Below are 23,074 nucleotides of genomic sequence, written 5' to 3'. Positions count from 1 at the left end.
GGATTGAAAATGTCTTGCAGGTGCACTCCTCTGCGGGCATTAACTCACAGCAGCGTTACTGATTTACAGTGTGTGCTGGCTCGCAGGCATTTAGGACATCATATTACATGTTGTTCTTTCCCTGTGTCACATGAACAACATGCAAAGCAGCAGTAAACACGCCCAAACCACAGTGGTTGCTGCATCCTGCGGACACTGCTCCCATCATTCCTTCTGAGATTGTTAACTGCCTATCTTAGGACGTGTGGGTGATGTCACCAATGCTTTCTGGTGCAGTGCTCTTGTAATGGAGTCAATTTAGCTCCACACTGAGCCATTTTGGTCCAGCCTTACCCCATGAAGGACACATTAGTGCCCCCACCCGCCATCCCACCAACTTCTTTATTTCTTCCATCTCACTTTTTCCCTCCCCGCAGCTCCCATCCCCACATTTACATCTTGTTTTCCATGCAACAGTTCACAAGGTCCATATCACCACCCATCTCCAACAAATACCTTCCATCTGACAATGATAAGGCCCATTATGTGGATATGAAAGTAATGACATTAAAGTCAAATGGAAATTGCAGCAAAAAGCCTTGACTGAATGCATATCTGTGGCACTGTGAGTAGTGACTGTGGTGAGAGAAATGAGACAAAAACCCATATACATCCACTGTAGTCTAAAAGTCTGTTTTGAAATAAAGTAAACATCACTCCCTAGATTGTCAAGTTTCTTGGAAGCAGTTGCGTGGGAGCATGTTGTCTTTAAACACCCGGCTATCTGAGTCGAGCACTCCCGCTACCTCCTTTGAAGCTGTTTCAGCTTTAACCCCCGACAAGTTTCACATTTTCTCTAGAAAACAGATATTTTTAACCAGAAGCATAAACACAAATTGCTATCCATTACTTTCAAAGCTAACCATGGCCATTCCTTCTCCGCCAACTCCTGTATCCCCAAACTATTGAATAATTTAATTTTGCTCAGTTCCATGAGTTTATTAAAACATTCTTACCCCCTTCTAACCTCCACCTCCTTTCCCTCACTCTTTGCCCCCTGCATGACTACACAAAAAAAGGAATAAGTTATCAGGATGACAAAGTGATATTCATACACTTCTGAAGCAGCGCTAAATTTGACTTGTCGCAGTGGAAACTGAACTTTAAATAGCTCCCTCTATGTCCATGCCAGATTAGCACTCACGCACACATGGCTCATTTGCTAATTTGCCTAAATTGCCTTCCGCAGTGCCATCAGATTAGGTGATGTGATGACTTGCACTCTTGCCTGTCAGGTTGTCATTCAGCATTTACTCAGGGGAAGAGTCTGTATGCACATAAAGAGGGCCACACTTAAAGAACAAAACAAAATCAAACCAGCCCTCTTAAAAACCTGAAAAGAAATCTCAGGATCGTGTAAGAGTGCGTAAATAAGACCATAAAACAAAGTTTGGGATGATCAGTGCAATATACTGTGCCCTTCGCAAGGATGAGATAAAATGCAGGGTAGATTTCTCAGCTGGATAAATGAACAAGGCACAGTGGGTGGGCATGTGATGGAAGCAAACAGACAACAAAAAAGGGAATTTTTAAATGAAGGAAGGAGAAAGACAGAGAAAGTAGTACCTTGAATATAAATTGTTGCTTGGTTTTAAAACTTTAGTAAAGATTTGGACCGGATGACTGGTCTGTCAAATATTTACCGTGTTGGATTCCGTCCTTTTGTTTTCTGTTGTCCAGGTGTTCCTTTTTAATGCTCCCTCTTTTTCCACCTTCAATTTTTTTGGTCAAATTGCGAGTAAACAAAAACAGCTAAACGTGTTTGAATGTATGTCCTTATATTTTCCTTTGTACTTTTTGTTTTTCGCAGTACTTATTAGCACTGTCTCATCTGCTGCAGACAGTGGCCAGATTGTCTCAGTTTCAGAATCAGAGAGGAATCCTGACAGGGAGCTAAGCTAAGAACTACTCAGTCAGTCAATCAGTCAACGGGAAGGCCAAACTTTCGCCATGTAACCTCAAAGATTTCATAGCAGTTTGAGCAAAAGCTATGTACACGGTGAACTTTACGTCACATCACTTTTGCGTCAGGCCTTTTTATCGCTATTTTCTCAACAGAATAATGTCCGTGTTGTTCTTTGTCGCTCCATATCGTTGCATGAATGGTGGCTGCCCAACGTATTCTGGCGCGGATCAGCAGTTTCTCAAAATTCTGGTGGCCTAAATCCAAAATACCAACTAGATGACAGTAAAGTAAAGCTATAACATCTTTTGAATATTATCAAATGTAAAATCTCACAGTAAGCTTTCAAAGAAATATGACTAAAAGTCACATTCACCCATCCAAACACACACTCATACAGCACATCTGAGTTTATTCAGTGTTACAGGCTAAATAGTGCTTTTTTTCTTTTTTCTTTGTCACACACTTGAACACACTAATAGACGGGGGTCTCAGGCAATGTGGGGTTCAGCGTTTTGCCCAAAGACACTTTGACATGTGGGCGTGGAAGACCGGGAATCGAATCGACGAAGAGCAGACGTCTGCTCCTCCACCTGAGCTACAGCCGTCCCTGCATTGGGCAACCACTGTGAAACACGCTTTTCTGTGGCCTCATCTTGAGTAGCTGCTTGATTAGCTCTCTACTGCGAGTAAGACCCTGACTGTACTTCACACAGCCCCGCTTAAAGAAATAAAATAAAATAAAAACCCCCTTATTGATATTATTATGTAAAATAATTGTGATATCATCGCCAACAAAAACAATGGTGAGTATATTGTAATCTAGTAGACAGTTCAGTATTTGCAAAACTGAAATGAAATACTGAACTGGTGTTTCACTTTGGGACTGTAAATAATGCCCGATTACACTTTCTAACTGTCACAGTCTGCCTCTGTAACAGTCTTTTGTCATGTCACAGTTTATGTTTAATCATGTTTTCAGGTTATGTTCAAGTCATGTTTTTCCCCTGTCACGTTCAGTTCACTCAAGTCACCTGGTTAATTGTTCACAGCTGCACCTCATGTCACTGATCACTCCCCTCACAGTATTTAGCTTCCTGGTTTACTTTCAGCCACCGCAGAATCCTCACTATCCATTCATGCCACGCCACAGAACGATAAGTTTGGTTCCTGCCTTGTTAATCTAGCCACAGTATTTATTCATAGTGTTGTTTTTCCATAGCCTTGTTTTGTTTAGTGTTTTTCATGTTTAAGTATTTTTGATGATCCGGCTCTGCCGCGCCTCTTGTTCGTGCTCCCTGATTTGAATAAACCTTTTTGAACGAAAGAGCTGCATCTGGGTCTTACCTTTCCCACGATCCTGACACTATCAACTCAGCTCAACGTAAATATGTGTCATATACTATAGCCTGTAAGATGGGGTATTTGTGTGCATCTATTCATGTTTGTGGAAATGTGGAAAGGCTTTTTCTTTAAAAGAGAGCAGAACATGTGCTTTGCAAAGAGTGGCATGCTTCGAGGCACAGGCTGAACCTAGTCGGTCATTAAACATTTACCTCAATTTGCAGACACCAAGAGAGGGGTGGAAGTCACCAGCACGGCCTCCTAAATGCAATATTATTTAATTTGACAGTCATATTGATGAAACTTTTAGGTGAACCATACAGGAAACAAACTGAATTAGGAAATTATTTAGGAGCTATCAATTACACTAAAGCATTGTGGGTTTTTTTCCTCGCGTTTAGTCGTCCATATGGCCTCACGGCGAACACGCAGAAAGCAAGAAATGGAGTTCAGAAGTTATCAGAAAAATCTTGCTCTGACGAGACAAACCCTCTGTTTCAGTCACAGAGTCACCACTCTAACCACTGCGAAGTTGTGACAACCACACTTCTTCATGATAGGCTTTTGCTCCTCCACCTGCTGCTGTCTGTTAGCCTGTCATAGCATAGCTCATCTCTCCCTTTCTGGCTCTGGCTCTATTACTGCTCTATCTTTCTGTCTCCCTCCCCTCGAGCCAAAACTCCTCTTCTCTGTCTGCGAGAACTTTGTTGCAATTGAAGGAAATGTCCTGTCTATCAATATTTCATATCAAAGCACATTCTCCTCACTAATACCCCCTTTAGAATAGAGCCTTGCTGGTGCCACTGGATATGAATGACTTGAATGCCTTGTCAGAGCACGGAGCAGATATACATGGTTGATGAGATTGGAGATTTCATTATCATGCTATTCAAGTTCAGAGAAACAATCTGTCTCAGCAAAACGTTAACTCACGCAGAGCTCATTTTAATCTCGAACTAAAGAACTAAAGGGAAATTTGTATGACATGCACCACTGTGAGGGTGTTTAATGTGTTCCTGTGAATGGAGCCCCACGTGTTCACAGAGCACTTGAATTTCAATGTGATTTGCATGGTGCTGTCTATGCAATGTTCTACTCGGCTGGCTGTAGTATGCTGCATTTGCACTCCTGCACTCTTATGCACATACACACACGAGCGATGTACACATAGGCAATCCAGCATGCTCTAATGTAATCTGAAGGCTGTGGACACTGTGGCTACAAGTAGGAAGGTATAAAACTATACAATGTCTGTCACTGCAGGCATGCTGGATACACCAACAAGAGGCAGAGATGCATGCATGCAAACTTATTAAGTCACACATACAAATACATGCAAATTAGCATAGATGTGTATGAAGAGTCTTTGACAGCTGCACAAAACAAAACTGCTCCAAAAAATACTTGCAATGCCCCTAGATGAAAGACAAGATATGTCAAGGACAAGATAGAGGCCATGAGATTTCAAAATAAATACTGAGAATCACTCAGAGATGTGGCTGCTGAAATTAAATCTACATAATTACATCATACCAAATCCTGCATAATTATAGTAAATTTATCTTTAATCCAAATAGACAAAGTTTTATACCAGTTTTAGAGCTTTTGGAAATATAAGCGATAGCAAGCTTGAATATCAACATGCATTGTGTCAAAAGAGAAACAGTCCATTACCATTTTCAGCTATGCTCAGTTTTCATCTTTACTCCTATTCAGAAAACTCTTTAACTTTTATTCTCATTAACTGAGTCCCAGCCACATGGTTAGCGACAGGAAGAGGCATCTGAACAAAATGAACACACAAACCCATCTGAAAAGGTGAACTCTAAGCGGCGCTTTTACAGAAGAAAACCGTCACATGCATGTTAAACTTCCAGATTCGAGACAGCAAGAAGAAATAACTTAACTCACTAAATTATTTAGTCAGTTCATACCTTGGTAACCGGTGATAAAACTGTTAAGATATCAAGCAAGCTTCATTATCCTCCAACCTATCCATGCAAAGTTTAAGATTATGAGGACACAAAGCAACTGAAATTCACAGTAGAACTGACGGTGTGGGCCAAGTAACAACATTGGCTAATGTCTCAAAATCCCCACAAAGAACAAACAGAGCTGTCCATGGTTCTGAAAAAAAAAACAACTAAGACAGGAAAGAAGCCAGATGTGCTCTGGCCATTAATTTTATTGGTATTTGTTGGGTAAAGTTATTTTTTTCTTGCAGCTACAGACCCCTGCCATGAGGGGTTCTAGAGCCTGAAAATGTACATGAAACTCTAATTTGAGCTCTACTTTAGTTAGCTTGTCGCTCAAGATTAGGTCCTAAGCTTCGAGAATCCACCCCGCTCACCACCCCCCAGAACACACACACCCCTATAAGCCTCTATTTCGACCTCCATTACAGAAACAGTTAAAACAGACAACAGCTTTAATGAGCCTGCCTTTGGCCCTGTTTAGCCTTAATCAGATATATGTCAGTGTTTCTAATTGATTCTCCAGCATCATGAGCCTGTGACTGGCGAGATGACAGGCAGGAGAGGATGTAGGAGCTGACGCTAAGTAACAGCCCTGTTAATTTTTGTCCTCAGACTTTGTGGTTTCGTCAGAAGGGGATTAGGGTAGCAACACATCAGGTTGGGGTTGTGTGTTTGCATGTAAGACAGACAGGAGGCTGGATTTATATCTCTCTAAACTACAGCTAATCCTTTCAAGACGACAGACTTTGGCTTTCAATTAGGAAAGAGTAATATGTGGACTAGCCCCCTCCTTTTCTGCATTCACTGTGACAAACTATGCCGCAGTGATTAAACGGGTGCCCCTCTTTAACTCGCCAAAATGGTAAACATTTTGATATTAATATTTATCAAACTTTTAAACTATTAACATAAACAGCATTCCTGTAACCCAACTTTCCACTGCCGAAGTGTGTGCCGTCTCTCCAGACACATTCCTCTGAAACTGAGGGGATTCATCAGCTGTAAAAAAAAAACCTGTGAATCTGATCGTAAACTCATGTATAAGAGCGAGGAGAAGAAGTCAATTTCAACAATGGAGAGATCAACAAAGACAACTATATAAATAATAAAAAACTTGTTTTATAAACTGTCATGCAAAATATAAAAAAGATCTATGTCCATCGATCAGTTGTAGCTTACTTAGATTGGAAGTGAATACAGTGGAGCTGAAACCAAAAACATTCAACTGTTTTTCACATCTTTTGTTTGTCTGAAATGCACGAAATGCCTCCTTCAAAGAATCTTCCTACTCTAAATACACTTACATAGCTTAAAGACCACCCTGGAAATGCACCACTTGATAAATTTCATATCATCCTGCTGAATCTAAGATTGAAGAGCACGGTTTCATCAGTTGTCGTGTGTAAAGAAAAGGAATAAATACATATTGAAGTTATAATTTCAATATAAGATTCTCATTCTCCATTCTCACATCCACAGGTGGATGAATAAATGCTTTACAGATTTAATGCTTCATATAATAATCCACATTAGCCTTTACCCATTCATAATGCCGCTATATGGTTAAATGAGACCTTCTTAATCTCTTTAAGAATAGCTAGTGAGGAGAAAATAAGATTTTCAGCTTTTACTCGTAGTGTGATCATTTTTCATTGTTCAGTTTTGAATTGTGTGGTGTAATGAGGTGGGACTGGCAGCGTTGCTGCTATTTTCAGAGTCCATTTTGTATTTTGTAGCATTTTAATAAGCTTTATGATTTCTACCTGTAGCATAACATTACAATGGCAGCAGTTATGCAGTTGTAAGGAGGTATTAGAGAGGTTCAAACAGAACAAGCTGGAGAAAACAATCACATAAAAAGGCAACACCAGCAACACTGGGAACGTGACAAAGGCATGTGTTCCTTTGGCCTGTATCAACAGTCATCCATCAACTTAAGTATATTATTCGCCTTTAGACACCTTATTCATTACTTTGGAACTGGAGGCGAAACCTGAGGATGCTTCAGTCTTAGGTGGCCTTTAGATATTGTCACGCTACTTAAGAGGGATTTATTGCAAAACAAGTGTACTTCAAAAATCTTTATTTGGGCCAGTGCCAGAGAAAGCTGCCAGCACCAGTAATGTAAGTGTGGGTGCATGGCAGAGCTAAGACTTGCAGTGGGTTTGGATTGTCAGAAGAGCACCATACAAAACAAATGCTATGAAAAATAACTGGAACAGTCAAAGAAATGTGGTTTGGTTTAAAAAGGTGTCTAAAAATTAGAAAGAGTGAAGGGAGGCTCTTATTAATCCCTTTCATGAAATGTAGCTAATCGATAATAACTTTATTCATCAAAGATTTTTTTAAATCTATCATTCCTTACAGCCAATAGGCCCCTCTTCCCTCCAGCCATGTGTCAAGGGCTATTTATGTAAAAATGTGTATTATTCATGACTAACTACAAGCCAATCAGAATGCCACATCATGAATAATGTAAAATTCCTTACACTGCATCTTTACCATAAGTAAAAGCTACAGCTTGAGATATAGTTCTCTAAAGTTTTCAACTCTAATCATCTTGAATGGAAAAGGGAAGAGCAGCTCGGAAGTGCTAGGATTGTGTCTCAGTTACTCAGTGTTCAAAATATTTTTAATAACATAGTTTGCTTACTTAGCTTTTATGCCATATGCCAATGAAGAAGGAACTCTTGTCCCACAAAATAAATCTTACTCTCACTGGTTCAAGTTTTCCCCTGCTAGAAGCGTTTATAAAGACTTTACAACTGCTTGATAATAAAGAACACTTCCAATGCCCTGTTTTATAGATCGTCTACCAGTTGCTATGCAATCCTGGTTACATGAGTGGTGTAGGTTTTGTAGGCACTCAGCATAGTCTTGGATGTGGGTGGGCTCATGCTTTTGCTCAATTTATGCTTCTTTGTAAAATCTATGCCATAGCTGTGTGCTTAGCTGTATACCCAATCCCTTATGCTACAACCCCCCCCAAAAGCCCCTAAAAACTGTGATTGCTTTGTGATGTACAAGCGTGCAGCTCTGCTCAAATCCAATTTCTGCCTATTGCTTCCTCTGAGACTCTGCCTCTATAAGGTGCTCTTTTTATGCCCAATTATGTTACTAACAAGCTGTAGGACGATCCTCTTGCTGTTACTTTTTCAAACTTTTGGCATCATTTGTTGTTTACAGTGGGTGGGACCATGGTATAATGAGTAAAGAGGTTGTCCTGCAACAGGTAGGTCAGCAGTCAATCCCCAGGCTCTCCACGTGTCAAAGTGTCCTTGAGCAACACACTGAATCCCACATTCCCCCCATAATATTGATATGTAGGACTGCAGAGAAAGAAAGAGTCCACATAGAGAGCATATATATGATAAGAAGTGCTGCATGAGTGTGTATGGGTGAATGAGAAAGACACTTTGTAGAAGCTAAACAAGGTTATAAGGTGCTTAGAAGTGTGGACCATTATTGACAGTTCTGCCAACATAGGCTCAGTCACACACCCAGTCTTCTCTGATGTTTTTGCAGTATAAGTAGCTGTTGTTCCACATTTACTGGCTTCAATACAGGGTTCCCCTGTAATCATAGAGCTGAAGTTACATTTAGTGACCACTATTTTCAGTCAGAAAAAACTACACTCAACCCAGTGGCATAGAAACCCTATTACCGACCAGCATTTCTGGCTTTTGTACTGACACAAACACCCGAGCACACAGGAATACATACTCACAAGCTCTTTATAGTTTGTGTGGGCAACAGCAAAGGCACTGTAAAGATGCCACACACAATAAAATAAAGGCATGGTCTCTAAACATTTGATTTGACTTTCTGGCATGATAGCACACAGTGTAGCAAAGGGTTTTGTTGTCAGTGCAGGAGTTTAATTCCAATGATTTAGTTTTACAGCACATGAGGGATCCCATCATCAAATCAATCCATCCCAAAGCTCTTTATGTTCTTGTTTTCTTTCAAGCACTTCAGGAAACAAGTGATTCGGGAGCACGGGTGAATGATTGCAGGACACTAACGGAAGATGAAGGACAGAGAAGAAGAGACTGAACAAATACATTTCACTCAAGAGATGTTGACAATCACAGAGGGGTGTAAACAGTGAGTCACTGAGTTACAAAAAGACAAAAAAAAGGGCAGACCAAATTCAGAAAAAAATAAAGAATCAAGACATAAATGCATAACATATCCTGAAGTTGAGGGAGTGAAAAAGGAAAGACTTAGGGTTTGAGGCAGCAGGACACGCAAATAACCGCTGATGCTTCTCACTTGAAATTAAATGAGACAGGAGGGCCTTTCAGCACACCGGTCAATAAGTGTTGTCCTATCGATTGGCAAGGCTTCATCCAAATATCAGCACCCAAAAGACCAGAAATTTTCTCTGATCCTGTCGCAAAGGAAGACAGATCCTCCTTGAACTGCCAGCACTACATCACAAAACAATTTGTGCTGTGATGTCTCAGTCTACTCAAAAAAGGCACAGCGCTCTTTACTAACTTTCAAACACAGTCCTATTTCTATACATTTGAGTAGACAGTGTACAAGATTCACATCTGCCTCTACACAGTGGTGTAAACCAAGAGGCAGTGTGACCTTTCAGGTGTGTCAGACACTGCTCCTTTGGCCCACTGCTTGGCTTCTTAACACTGTCATGGGTGACATGCTCTAAATGTATGTCTTTGTCCCCGTTCAACCTCAAGCCAGTCAGGTTCCTTCCAACCTTGGCAGTAAGCTGATTGCAAAGAACAATCACGCCAGTGAGCAAAGAGACAGCATCACTGCCTCTTGTCACCTTGCCAGACACAGATGGAGAATTCCAGTTGGGGGCTTGATATGTTTGTCTGATATATATTACATTTTATGTATAGAAGGAGTGGGATAGACAGAAAACCCAGCTCTATCGCCATTCCTTTGAATGCTGGGTATAAACTTCTTTGACTAAATTAGAGAACTGAAAAACAAAGGCGTATTTGAGCATTAGAAGAAAGGCAAAGTTACTGTGCTCAGCACTGACGCACTCCTGGCACTTATCAAAAGATGCGGGAGGCCCACATTACACAACGAAGACCAGTAGGTATAATAATCTTCTCTGTCACTTCCTGGGGCGCAGGGAGACAGCAAACAGCTGGCAGCTCTGCCCACAGTGACGCCAACAGCATGACGACACAAGGGGGAAAAAAAGCAAAGTGAGAGTGAGGAAAAGACGGTGTGTGAAATGGAGGCGGTCCAACAGAGAAGCCAAAAGAGGAAAAGCAGAGGTAAAGGTGGAGGTAGTGGTGATGAGAGAAAATGTGATGACTAATCACAGTGTATCCTACAATCAATGAGGCTAACAAGTGGCTTCAGTCGTTTTTAACCTCACTGGTCTGCTCTGCTTCTTTTCTTTTACACATCCTTTGAGGCTCTTTCACAGAGCAAAGTTTTTTAATTAATCTCTTCCATCCTACAAAACTAAGCCTCCGTTCTGCTGCTAATGCTCTGGAGACCCTTTGATTGGCTCGGAGGGCTGGGGCACAAAGAAAAAATAAAATTTTAACTGCTTCTCTCTTTGCTCTTCAGACAGTTTCAAACAGATGAAGACTACTGGAGCTACTGCACTAAGGACAACTGTGTTGTCTCGTTGAAATATGGAATTGCTCTAGAGGAAATACTGTAAGTGGAGCGAGATCCATTTGTTAGAAATGACACAAACAGCAAATTAGAAAATACTCTTAATTGGGGAAAAAGAAAATCATTCCAGTGAAAAACGTGTTGTCTTAAGAGTAAGTTCTAGTCAGTGAGACCTGAAAGGTGCTGCTTCTGTAGTGATAAAGCATTTCCCATAGATTTGCATCAGGGGTTGGTTGTGGGGGCTGAGGTACCAGCTGCTCTGCATCTCACACAGCCTGTATAGAGAGGAATTGCTCCCTGGGTGTCAATAAGTCACCATGGCACACCATGGTCACTATGGAAACTATGCAAACACAGTATTTCTGAGGAACCAACCAAAATTAAGTTGATTACGCTATTCTTTTCTTTTTTTCTAAGAGCCTTTGAAAGCTTCATCGGTTACATTTGGCTGATAGGACTCAACATTTAGAAGAAAAATTAATTTATTTTTGAGGAGTGTCGGTATCACTTTTTTCTGGTTTCTGTTCATTTATCACTATGAAAGCAATGTTGGGTTTTTTTCATCCACAAGCTTCAAGCCACCTCCGTGCTGCAGCTCGACAGGGAGTGGCCAAATGCCTGGGGACCACCTCTCCGACCACTGGTGATCAATCATAAACATGACTGATAAAGAGCCAGATCTAAAAACATCACAATGAAGACCAATGAACTTCCATGTCAAAGCTCTCAAGATGGACCTGGAAACAGGAACATAACTCAACTATCATACTGTGAGGAAACGCAGACAGAAAAAAAATAAGGAAAAAGGAGAAGAAAGATTAAAGGAAGCAGGAGTTAAAAGGGGAAAGTCGAGGACTGTGGTTGTGAGGGTTTGGCTTGTGTACTGTTCACACTGAGGGCATGTGTGTATTAATCTATGTGTGAGCAGAGATGTGGAAGAATGGCGTGGAGTTGAGAGTACCCAGTGGGTTTGTGTGTGAAGGGGGATTACTAAAGCATAATAGAGACCTGGCGTTCATAGCATTCCACCCTTGTCTTCTCTCCATCTCCCCCTATTTCTTATGCCTTCTGGGAGGAGGAAACAGTAGGACAGAGGGTGAGCAAACTTCCAGTCAGCCCGCAGTGAAGGCAGTGAGTAGGGGTACAGGCAGGAGATGAGGAGGGCAGGAGGAGGAAAGAACACATTAGCCTCTTATCCGGAGTGTCACTCAAGCTGGCAGCACATGCCAGCGCTGTTGCTTTCTGTTGGTTCACACACATTTATTACCAGCCTTCAGTGCGATTTATATCTCCTTCAGATCGCTGTCAGACCTGGGACTTTTAGCTTGTTTGCATTCCTTTGGGGTTTTTGCTGGCTGTACAGGCATAACACGCACAACTGATGGAATTTGTATTAAGTAATAGCAGGACATGAAAGAGTGCGAATCATTGCTTGAAGCGACAGTTAGAAATGCTTGGATATTTTCAAATCAACTTCGAGGAAAAGATTAAATGAAATGGAACAAATGTAGATGTATCTACTAGAACAAAGGTGATAAAACACTGAAGCCACTGTCAAAATAGAGCACAATTTAATCAGTGGGATTAGGACATCACAGATTCTCTGGGATTCATGTAGTTCCCTCCAGATTATTATCAAAATCTGTGCATAAATTGAAATGCACATATAATTCAAATTTGTTGTACGGCTTTTCTGAAAACTTTGCTGAAATTCAAGACAAATTTCGAAGCACTTCAAGTCAGACTGGTTTGCTAAGTGAGGTTAATGCCCACACGCCTGTTCTGAATGTGGCTATGCGTTTCAAATGCAGAGCTCTCAAATCTCACACATTGAGACTTTTTACACACTCTCCCACCACACATCAGCAAAACAATTCACAACTGATGATGTAACACGGTAAAAAGAGGAGAGTGGCACTGCCAGTGCTGACAACTCGGGAGATTTACAGCCCCGCAACAGTGAGTTCACTCCCCTGCCAACTGCGGGAACACCTTTCTGCCTCTCTTCTCTGCTTTGTCAACAGCAAGAGGCCCCTGTGAGCTGCTTCCTCTGTGTTGTTACTGTGGTGCATTAGGAGGCGGTGGACTGTGTGAGAAAACTTTGGAGGCTTTCGGTTGCTACTAGCTTTCTCTCTTGGTGATCATCATGTATGTAAATATACCCACAATCACCGCACAGCAGCGCTCTCATTCGCAATTTCCGACTTGTTTCATTGTCCGACAACAAATATAGGAACAATATGTGAATGAGGGCAGCGTTACTGGAAATTCAGCTGTATTGATATGCTGTAAGTCTAACACCAAGCTGAAATATGTGAAATGAGCGCCTTCTCTTAACACTGCTTTACAAGGTGGAGATGTTTCAGTAATGTGCCTGAACCACTGAAAGCAACAAGCTTCTCTTTAAGAAGTTACTTTACATACTTCTGCCAGCTCAGGTTGACTATATCTGTTGCCGAGTGGTGAAGCTCTATCGAGAAAAAGGCATGCAAGAAATGTTGATGATAGGGACCCGCTTGGAGCTGAAGACACAGATACATCTCTCTGCAGGTGGTGGACGTCAAGGTTTTAGTTATTTCCTGTTTTATTTTAAAAGTTGTCTACCTTGTGTGTCCTGTCTTACTTGATTTCCTGTTTCAGGCCCTTTGACCGTCACTATTGTTGACACCTGTTCTCTATATCCTGCAGCTCTACTGTGTGCATTGTTGTCTCTCCATCTTTCTCCAATTTGTTTTTGTTCCTGGTGTCCCTCTAAGTGAGAATCCTAATGTTTTAATTTAGTCTTGATTATTTTGTAATTTGTCTTTCGGTTGCCCCTACAGATTTGCCTCTTTTTCTGTTTGAAATAGACATTTTGGTACCCTAAAAGTCTGCGAAGGGCCTTTCATTCCCACCAGACACTTTAAAATCTTTTGGTTTCTTCACCTGCCTTCTTTTTTCATGTGAAAAGGCATTTGGAACTGGTCTTTGAACTCACCTCACAACAGTGGAAAACAAAATTGGAGAAATTGGCCTTTCATCCATCATGTGGACACAAGCAAGTTTCTTTAGTCTGATGGCAAAGTAACAAAAATGTGATTAAAATTAGGATGTGATTGTTGTCAACAAACTATCTAATGGTTCATTTATTTGGCAATCTAAGCAAATTCGCAGCTTTTCAGTATAATCTATCGATAAGTCTTTTATCAAGACAAAAAGGCATATGTTTCTAACACTGAAATGTAATAAAGAGCTTTTTCTAATTTTTTTTCCAATAAAAAATTTGATTTTGTCAAGTTTTGTACTTTTGGTTAAGATAAAAAAAGCTATGGGACACCACATTGACTCTAGAAATTTGTCTGCAGCATTGTCACCACCGCCTTTTACGATCTAATTAATTAATTGCCAAAATAGTAGGAAGATGGGTTAGTCATTCATGAAATTGCTCCGTAGTTGTAGTAGCAGTTGTAAAAGGCTTGATTAGTAAGAAATTGTTCGAAGGGTATGTTCTGGGGATAACAGTACAATTACTTTTGAGACCTCAGCCATCGGTCCTCTCACACCATCTGTTCACTCATTAGCCTTGGCTTGTACTGGAGGTGTTGTTTTTGCACTTTACATTTGTACAAGAGGGAGTTTTCCTTCCCCTCCACACAGTTTTCACAGTTTAATCGTGAGGATAACATATTTAGGATTTATCATGAGTTTCACTTCATGGCGTCTTCGTTCATCAATCACCACGTACACGGTAAAGTGCTTAAGAACTAAGACGAGCCTGCAGGATCTTTTCGGGACACAAGCACGAGATGTGAGCAGCACCCTGACTGCAATTCCTCTGCACGCAAGATCCCGCGGGTAGTAATTATGAAAGATAGCAGCAGTTTGGTTAGTTGTAAAAATTAACATTAAAAAAACCCCAAGCAATGTATTTTGCACTTAGTGCATTCACTGATTGAAGATGAAAACATGGTAAAAGTAAAAGGGTCGTCCGGATTTGTACTTTCCTCTTGCTTTGTTTTCAGCAGCCTCCTTTGCCTCACTTCAAGTGCTCCCCGTCAATCCCTGTACGTGAGACTGAGAGATACAAAGCTTTGGTTTGATAAATTAGTGCTTGGCTCTTCCCATTTGATATGTGACCCTAGGATACCTGGGAAATCTAGTCAGCCTCTTGATAGTATGGGGATAATCTCACATAAGCACAGTTTTGAGAGCATTTGAAATTAAAAAGGGCTTTTGTGAGATGAACTGCGTAGATAACATTTTTTACAAGCAGTGTATATCTGATTGAATGAAAAGCACATCTGAAGCATGAGTGTAAACTTACTGAATATAATGTAGATAAATTCACTGGAAATTCTCTAGCTACTATGATCTGATAATAGCATGATCTTATAGATTTCCCACAGATTTTATTGCTTAAAACTTCTATGAATGAACCATATGCACAGGTATCATAATTCTGGCACACAAGCAATGTAACTGTCAGATGAAAGTTAGACTTGCTGCTCAGTATAAATTCAAACACCACTAACCACTAGTGTGGTTTCTTGGCCATATGAGGAGATCCCTGTTTAGAGTGAGTAGGCAGCTCAACAAACTGGTGAAAAATACCTGCGTGTAAAACAAATCAGCCATTGTTAAATGAAAATAGCATGAAAGCCAAATCAACAAAAGCTCTAAAAACAGAAGAAAGCCGGCCTGAGACGGAACAACAGGTTATCACTACTTTTTTTTGTAGATGAAACTTAAGCCAGAGCTCATTTTGGAGGGGGGAAATGACATTACAAAAAGTACAAAGTATTCATAATCCTTTCGATTTCAATATTCTACAATAAATCTCAACCAGAATGCTCCAAAATTTAAGATAATCCTCATGATGCAGGTGATTTATACACAAAAAAAGAAAGACAGGATAGATGACGGACTGGGTTTCAGTGTGTCCTGGAACATCCAAATGATAAATGCTGCTGCTTCAATTCCCATGCAGGGGCCATAAGAACTCATGCCACCTATAATCTAGGAGGTTCTCTCTTATCTGATTATGAATGCGGGTAAAGAGGATTTAGGTGCTGGTGCCTAAATGCTAGGCTGTACTGATTAGTAGCCTGTTGGAAGGGTTATGTAAGAAGGAGACAACAGGAGGAGAGAAGCTGCACTCCTCCGAAACTCTTCTCCTGCATTACATCCTGATAACTTGCTAAAGGACAAGATCGGGGTTACGATCATCTCCTCTGTACAGGGGCTTAAGTCTGAGAGAAAAAAGTGACTAAAATCCATTCGACCAACAAGCTTGGAGTGTTTCCTCTACATAATGCTTGTGAATATTGATTTAACTCTCTAAAGTTTGACCACAATTCATATGGCGATGAAGAGACGGAACCACAGGTAGCAGGCCTGCTGCTTGACTTTGACCCTGAGGCACACACCAAAGAGAATGTTTGACTGAATGCTAAAGGTCTCACGTTTTTCCCCTACTCTCTCCTCATCTTTGACTTGGCCGCAGTCAGAAAGTACATCACACAAACACTTGCTTCAGTGCATTAAAGCCTGGAAGAAAGCAGATGGATGGAGAGTAAGAGGCTGGCTGCGGTGATCTGAAACAAGAGGTAATGCCAAGTGCTACAGAGCTACAGCACAACAGCACGCAAACGGAATAAGCTCCTGCCACATTTAAAGCTATGCATTGACATCATTGTTACTTCCACAGTCTCCCGTTTCCAATCTGCGCATGACTCTGTAAATGAGACAACAAGACAAATTCAGCAGAGGGAATTGTGCATGTGCTGCTGCAACACATTAGCAACAGCGACAGTGAGAAAGAGTGGCATTTGCGACGCAAGCTCCAATACCTTCCTCATATCTTGTCATCATCATCAACAGTGTCTGTTGTGGAGTGAGTTTGGCTGCTTCCAAGCGTGGGAGGACCAAACAGCACAAGGCTGCGCCCATGCAGGCCCATTGCTTATTTCCACTAGCAAGACTAGCTTATTAGATAAAGAGGAGAGTAATGGTGCACATCCACATTAAGAGCAAGCGCAGGCCTGGACATAGCTGGTGTGTGGGGGGGTGCGGGTGTGTGGTGGGCTGGATGGCTCGCTGGCTGTCTGGGCAGGGTGCGTGGGGGAACAGAAAGAAACATTGATCTCTTTAAAATGCAACAAATCCTCTGCCATTATTTTCTGGGGCTGTCCATAATGAACAAGAAAACCTAAAAGCCAGAAACAGTTACAAATGAACTGAGGTTTTATTTCACGTCTCTAATTTACTGAAAGGTTTTTCTTCAAGCGTTGCATGAAACTAATAAAAAACTATAAAGATGCAGCTTTTACACACATAAAAACTGAGCGCCATGCTAAACGTAATAGCATCAATTTATTATACCGGGAACACGATCTGGCTCGTGTGTTAATGTTAACGCTCTCACTTAATCACTAGCTGTGTAAGAAACATCTGGTAAGGTTTCAACATATATTACACGCTTACTGTTGTGGTTATTTTAACACTAAAAAGAAATGCATTTGAGGCATCTAATCACATTTCTAGAAAAACAGACAAAGCGAAAAAGAGAGAAAAACACAAGCAGGTCGCAAAGTGCATTTGCATTTACAAACTACAAGTTACACACCCCAAGATCTGTCTCTGCATGATAGGTATAATGCATTTCCATGCGGTAATACACAGGCAAAAGTCATTATTAAGATTTCTTTAGGCAATTTGGATATGGCTTCCTTGTATGGGTTTGTATTAAGTGTATTTGCTGTGCAACTACATCGGTGACTCATGGTAAACAAAAAAGGTCACAGCGGCACAAGACCTTCTGGCTACATATCCAAGGAGGACACATTCTCCTGGATTTGCAGAAATTGTAGCCCACAGCACGGAAATGATGAAAGCCTAATCATTAACGCTTTTCTTTTTTAAGAAAATGACTTCCCTCTAATACTGCCCAATTTGTCAAAAGACGACTCATTCTCCATTAAACTAACTGCCACGAGAGAGGAGACGTTTTCAAAGGACATGTGGTTGAAATTCTGCACCTGCAACATACACATTGGCCCAATCCAAATCTCCACCCTGACATCTAAGCGTCTAACGCTCATAGAAGTCACTGACATCACAGCTGTGGTACTTGAATATGCTCGGAAGGGCTCAAAATGGCAATAAAAAAAGGAGGAATGGGACACAGCATCATGATGGCATATGTTGCTTGGCAACAACACAAAGCTAGAAGGAAAATCAAACCTCCACCACAGTCAAAACTGCTGAGCAACTTGTCATTTTGCATTTATGAGTCTCTTTCTTTTTGTGACATTTAAACATTACACAAGCACAGTTAAGCAATGTCAGGAAAGCTACAAACTTCATGACTCCTCTGTAGATGATTGGTTTGTGCACATTTTGTGTGGATGGGACCAACAAAACCACAGCATGAACTCCTCACTCTGGACTCTCAGTTTTGACCCACCCACCATCGGACAGTACCAGACACAGTATCTTCCTGCTCCACCTTCCTCTCACGCGATGGGGCACTGGACGAAGATCAAGCAGTGACACGGAGAGGCCGCATTTTGTTTCGACCGTTTCATTCATAATTCATTGGGAAATTCAATTTTTGCAAACGTCCAACTCAGCAACCTGAGCGTAGCTTGCATGACTGCATCGCTTACATCACTCTGGGCTTTCCTCTGTCAGTTCTTCTCTAACATCTCTCTTGCTTCACTTGTGGCTTTCCTCAGCACCTCTCTACAGCTCTCTGCAGCTAGCTTTAGTAGTGCCTACTCATCTTTTTGTTCCATACTCTGAAGGCTTAGCCCTGATAAGTGAACTCTTAGCTTGATTGACCCTGCTGAAAAGGTCAGTGCTCTCATGCTTAACATTCATTTAAGGGCCAAGAAGGGTCATAGGTGGCTTAAAGCGACAGAGTCGGCTCTAATATCTCCCAAAGACAGAAGTGCAACAGAGAAAGAAGGGGATTGAAGAGAAGAGAGAGAATGGGGGATAGGTCTGTGCCATGAGACTCTGATTGTACTTGACAAAGGGTTCAGGTTGCTTTGTATAAAAGCACATGGCTGTGCACCAGTTAAGTAATGACATTCCCTTAGTCAAGGGCTTTCAAGGGATCTCACTGCACGACGTGCACCCCGTAAAAGGCTTCCCTGTCCTCAAGGAGCTGCAATAAGACCGTCAGGCAGCCCCTGGCACTCCAACTCTAAATGAACAGTACTTTCAGCTGTGGACAACCTTGTAGAGCAGTCAGCAGAATGTTAATGCAATTTGAATTAGGATGGAATTTCCCTTCACCGATTCACAGGCTTCCCCCACATGAGAGTGTACAGATCAGCAATGCAGATATTTGTCTGGGGTCTAAAATAACCATATTGAAGGGTAAATCACTTTAAATTCACACAGCATATCACATTACTCCAATGCCATCACCTGAGTTTGCCTTGATTTAGATATTGGCAGCCTCCCTATAATTATTTCTCGTCATTTAGAGCTTCCTTATAAAGGATAAATGCAGTTATCATGCTGAGGCAGGATCCTTGTCAATCACAATTACTGGCTGATTCAGGGAAAACGAGCCATGATGCAGAAATAATATAGAAGGCAGGAAATAGCACATACAACAACCTATTAAAAGAGCTCAACCCCATCCACTTGGAGTCTTTACGGTATTTTTTTACCATTTAAAATATCAATATCTCACTATAATTTTAGCACCGGTGGTCTGAAACTAAATCTGGCATCATTTCCAAACTGTCACAGGCAACCACGCACATAGAGGATGTCAGAAGCTGTATCTCTCTCATGGTAGGGATGATGTTACTTAGGTCTCACACACACAGAGGCAGACACACACTCAATCCCTGTTTATGATCTGCAGACATGGAATACAATCCTTTCCCAGCACCGCTTGGTGAGGAGATAAGGATACTGGAGACTGACACAAAATGCCAATAACTAGATTTCATCAAGGCTGACCCGCCTAATTTAGGACTGAGAAAGCGTGAGGATTGAATGAGGAGTTGGAGAAGGATTTGTCAACTCTGAATGGGTGTGAATGAAAATTGTACCGACTGATAGAGCTGTTTTCTAAACACTGGAGTGTGTTGAAGGGAGGAGCATGGACAGCCCCTGCCTTCAATCAAATCAAATTGAATCTAGCAAGGAGCTGTATTTGTCTATGTACTTGTGACAAATTTTTGACATCATCCTGTAGTTTCCATGACTCACAGTCATACCCATAGAGAGACAGAGCCAATCAGTAAGGCTGACACATAACACAGCTGCACGAGGAAAGGAGCTTGTTTCTCCCTTCATGAGACATGCTGTTTCAAGGGACTGTCCAGTCTACACCAATACACTTTACCCTGATAACCACAGCAACACCAGAAGCTGAAACACCAACAAAAGGCTTTTTTTTTTTTTTTTTTTTGCTCATCTTTTTTCAACCCTATCTTCTGTTTCCTTCCACTGTATCCTAGAAAAATCGTTATCGTCAACCCTTTAGGACTGTTGCTACTGACTGTACAAGATTCGAGCTGCTGAACTCATGGCTTACAGTACATGTGGGAGTAGCTTTTCAAGAAGTATGCCTGCAATGTGTTATGATCCAAAAAGGGTGCTCAGCTTTGTTTTGCGAGCAGGAAATGTGAAACTGAGGTGGTGCGATCACACTTCCTGTTTAGAATCCCTACCTTGGCAGCCACTGAGGAGCTGGGCTTCTCCAGGAGATCCCACAGTTTCCTCCTCTTGTCTGGGCAGCAGGTATTATCAAACTCTCCCTCTCCCTCCCTCTCCCTCAACGTCTCAGCCTCCCTCCTCAGCTCCTCGTTCATCTGCTCTTTCTTCTGGTGGTAACGGGCCTGGCAGCAGGACTCCAGGTAGATCTCGTCAATCCCCCAGTAGTCCAACTCCTGGCCGAACGAAAGGGCACACATCTCCTCCATCATGTGTAACTTGCCTGTGCGGTAAAAGTTCAGGATGGAGGTGAAGGCCCCCGGGTGCCGGTCAAAAAAGTACTCGTTCTCATTCAGGCTGTAGTCATCGCAGACCTCCATCAGAGACTCGTGGGTGTTGCAGTCTCGAAGCTTGCCAAGTCGGGTCCTGGGTAACCGGTCCAGGGTCCGCCACAGGACCTCATGGTTCAGACCCCCAACGTTAAGGCGAACTCTGCGGGAGCGGGCTTTGGTGCGGATGATGTCAATGGGCTCGGGGGGCACAGAGGGCGCAGCATGGACGTTGGTAGGCTTGAGCCCAGCTGGTCCAAGCTTCTCAGCCATGATGATGGAAAAAGAGACCTCTGACGAGATGTTCCAAAGACACACACAAAAGGGCAATAGAAAAGAAAAAAAAAAGCTAAAACTTTTCAGCTATGTTGGATCCTCTTTAGGCAAGTCCCTCCATGGCTGAGAAAACAAAAAAGACAGATTGTGAGATTGTTAAGTTATTGAGACATATAGGTTAAATACATTCCACCATCAAAAGGGAATATTGAGCATCCTTCCTCAAGTGAATGTGGACCTGTTACCACATGTCATTAGTCAAAAATAGTAGCAGCTGCACAGTGTTATCGATCCCTTTCATCACATTTCTTAGGCTGTATTAGACAGAATCAATGATCTTGTTTAAAAAGGCAACATGGCTGCTTTTGTCTGTAGTCTAGCAATGTTACTTTATAGGCGATTAACTCTGGCTGGAGCACTACTCTGCTAAAAAAAATACAGCTCTGACACTCAGTCCCTGTCTGAACTATTTGGATGGAGGATGCATGTGTGACAGCAATCTCTGGAGTCTTCTGTCACTTATCACAATCAAACAGGCCGTAATCATGAAAAAGTCCCTGAACATGAACACACCCATAAGGTTTTTATTCCTAAAAGCTTCTTTTTTTTTTAACAAGTCAACGTTTTAAAAAGTATAGACATGCGTGTTTTAATGATCAACTTGAGCTTAATCAGGAATGGAACAATTTTTCACGTCACGTAGGTCGTTAAGAGACTTTAGTTAAAATAGGCTCTGACTGATTTTGATGACGAATTTGCGACAAGGAGGCTGATTTTATTGTTCTAATGGAGCAATGGTGATGTGTATAAAAACTGAAGCAAGACGGCAGCGTATCACGTCTACATCTGAAATGTATGCCTATTCTAATCTGGAAAAAAACACAGCAAAAACACTGCAGCATACCTGTTACACTACATTTGTTCAGCAGCTTGCGGTTTTGATGCCTTCAGAACCACCTACCATCACTATCAGTCTACACAATATTTAATGACAGCCCACAAATTCGCTTTCGACTCTGTTTAAAGTAATGTTGGACTGACAAAATAATATCTCATGAAGACAGTCAGTCTCACCTTGCCGCGATAAACCACCTCTTGCATGCAAACTCCTCTTGTTCCACAGGGAGAAGAGGATGAAAAGGGAGCCGGGATCTCCCCCCCGTTTAGTCAAGCGGCCGCGACTGAAGAGAGCACTCCGCGGACGCCGCGCACAGAACGCGCGTCCCACATCGTGTTGAAAACGGGTCGGGAAGAGGAGAGAGAAGGAGAAAAAAAAAGCGTCAGTCTTTTCCTCTAGATGCGGTCGCTTGAACTGAAGCAGTGCTGTTTCGCCATCGGAACACTGGAAACTGCGCCTTTCTCACCCCAACCCCCCCTCACCCTCCTATCAATAAAAAAAAAAAAAAAAAAAAAAAAAAGAAAAGAAGCTTGAAGAGGACAGGCTGACTGAATCACTGTGGCTGCAGACGTCGAGCGCGTAAAAGGCAGCGGGAGTGAACGGACGGGATAAGCGAACTGCGGAGCGTCCCGCTGCACACTACAGAAAAGAGGAGCACAGGGGCGCACACAGGCTGCACCGCGCCGCGGCGAAGAGGTGAAAAGGAGTCAGAGCTGGGGTAGTATATTCCCGAAGAGGGCGCAAACAAAACTAATAAAACAAGAGAGATGTTCTACTTAAAAGCCGTGGACGTATTTTTTTCTATTTTTTATGGCTTTAGCTACTCAGAAGAAACCCTGAAGTACTCAAAAAACCCATTTAGTTCATGTCCTGGAAAATGCATCAGGGTCCATAAAAAGTGATGGTAACAAATTAATGGGTGTACACTTTACCGCAGGCGACTTTTTAATGTAATGAGCAGGAAATGTGTTGCCTCTTATTCTAAGAGCAGAATAAAGCCTGCACGTTCATATTTGCAGTGCTGTGAGGAATC

General features: G+C 41.8%; 1 protein-coding gene across 1 annotated transcript in view; it reads right to left on the bottom strand.

Moving 5' to 3' along the window:
* Positions 1 to 21,173, bottom strand: part of LOC140284857 (potassium voltage-gated channel subfamily B member 2-like) — a 77,860-nt gene extending 56,687 nt beyond the window's left edge. The window contains exon 1 of the mRNA XM_072378861.1: positions 20,556 to 21,173. Within this exon, the coding sequence (XP_072234962.1) occupies positions 20,556 to 21,140 (585 nt within the window). The 5' untranslated portion in view covers positions 21,141 to 21,173. The remainder of the gene's footprint in view (positions 1 to 20,555) is intronic.
* Positions 21,174 to 23,074: the final 1,901 nt, after the last annotated feature.

This window comes from Leuresthes tenuis, unplaced genomic scaffold (genome assembly GCF_036924035.1).
Source record: "Leuresthes tenuis unplaced genomic scaffold, fLeuTen1.0.hap1 SCAF_24, whole genome shotgun sequence".
NCBI classification, from domain to species: domain Eukaryota; kingdom Metazoa; phylum Chordata; class Actinopteri; order Atheriniformes; family Atherinopsidae; genus Leuresthes; species Leuresthes tenuis.
This window is presented reverse-complemented; position numbering and strand designations above follow the sequence as displayed.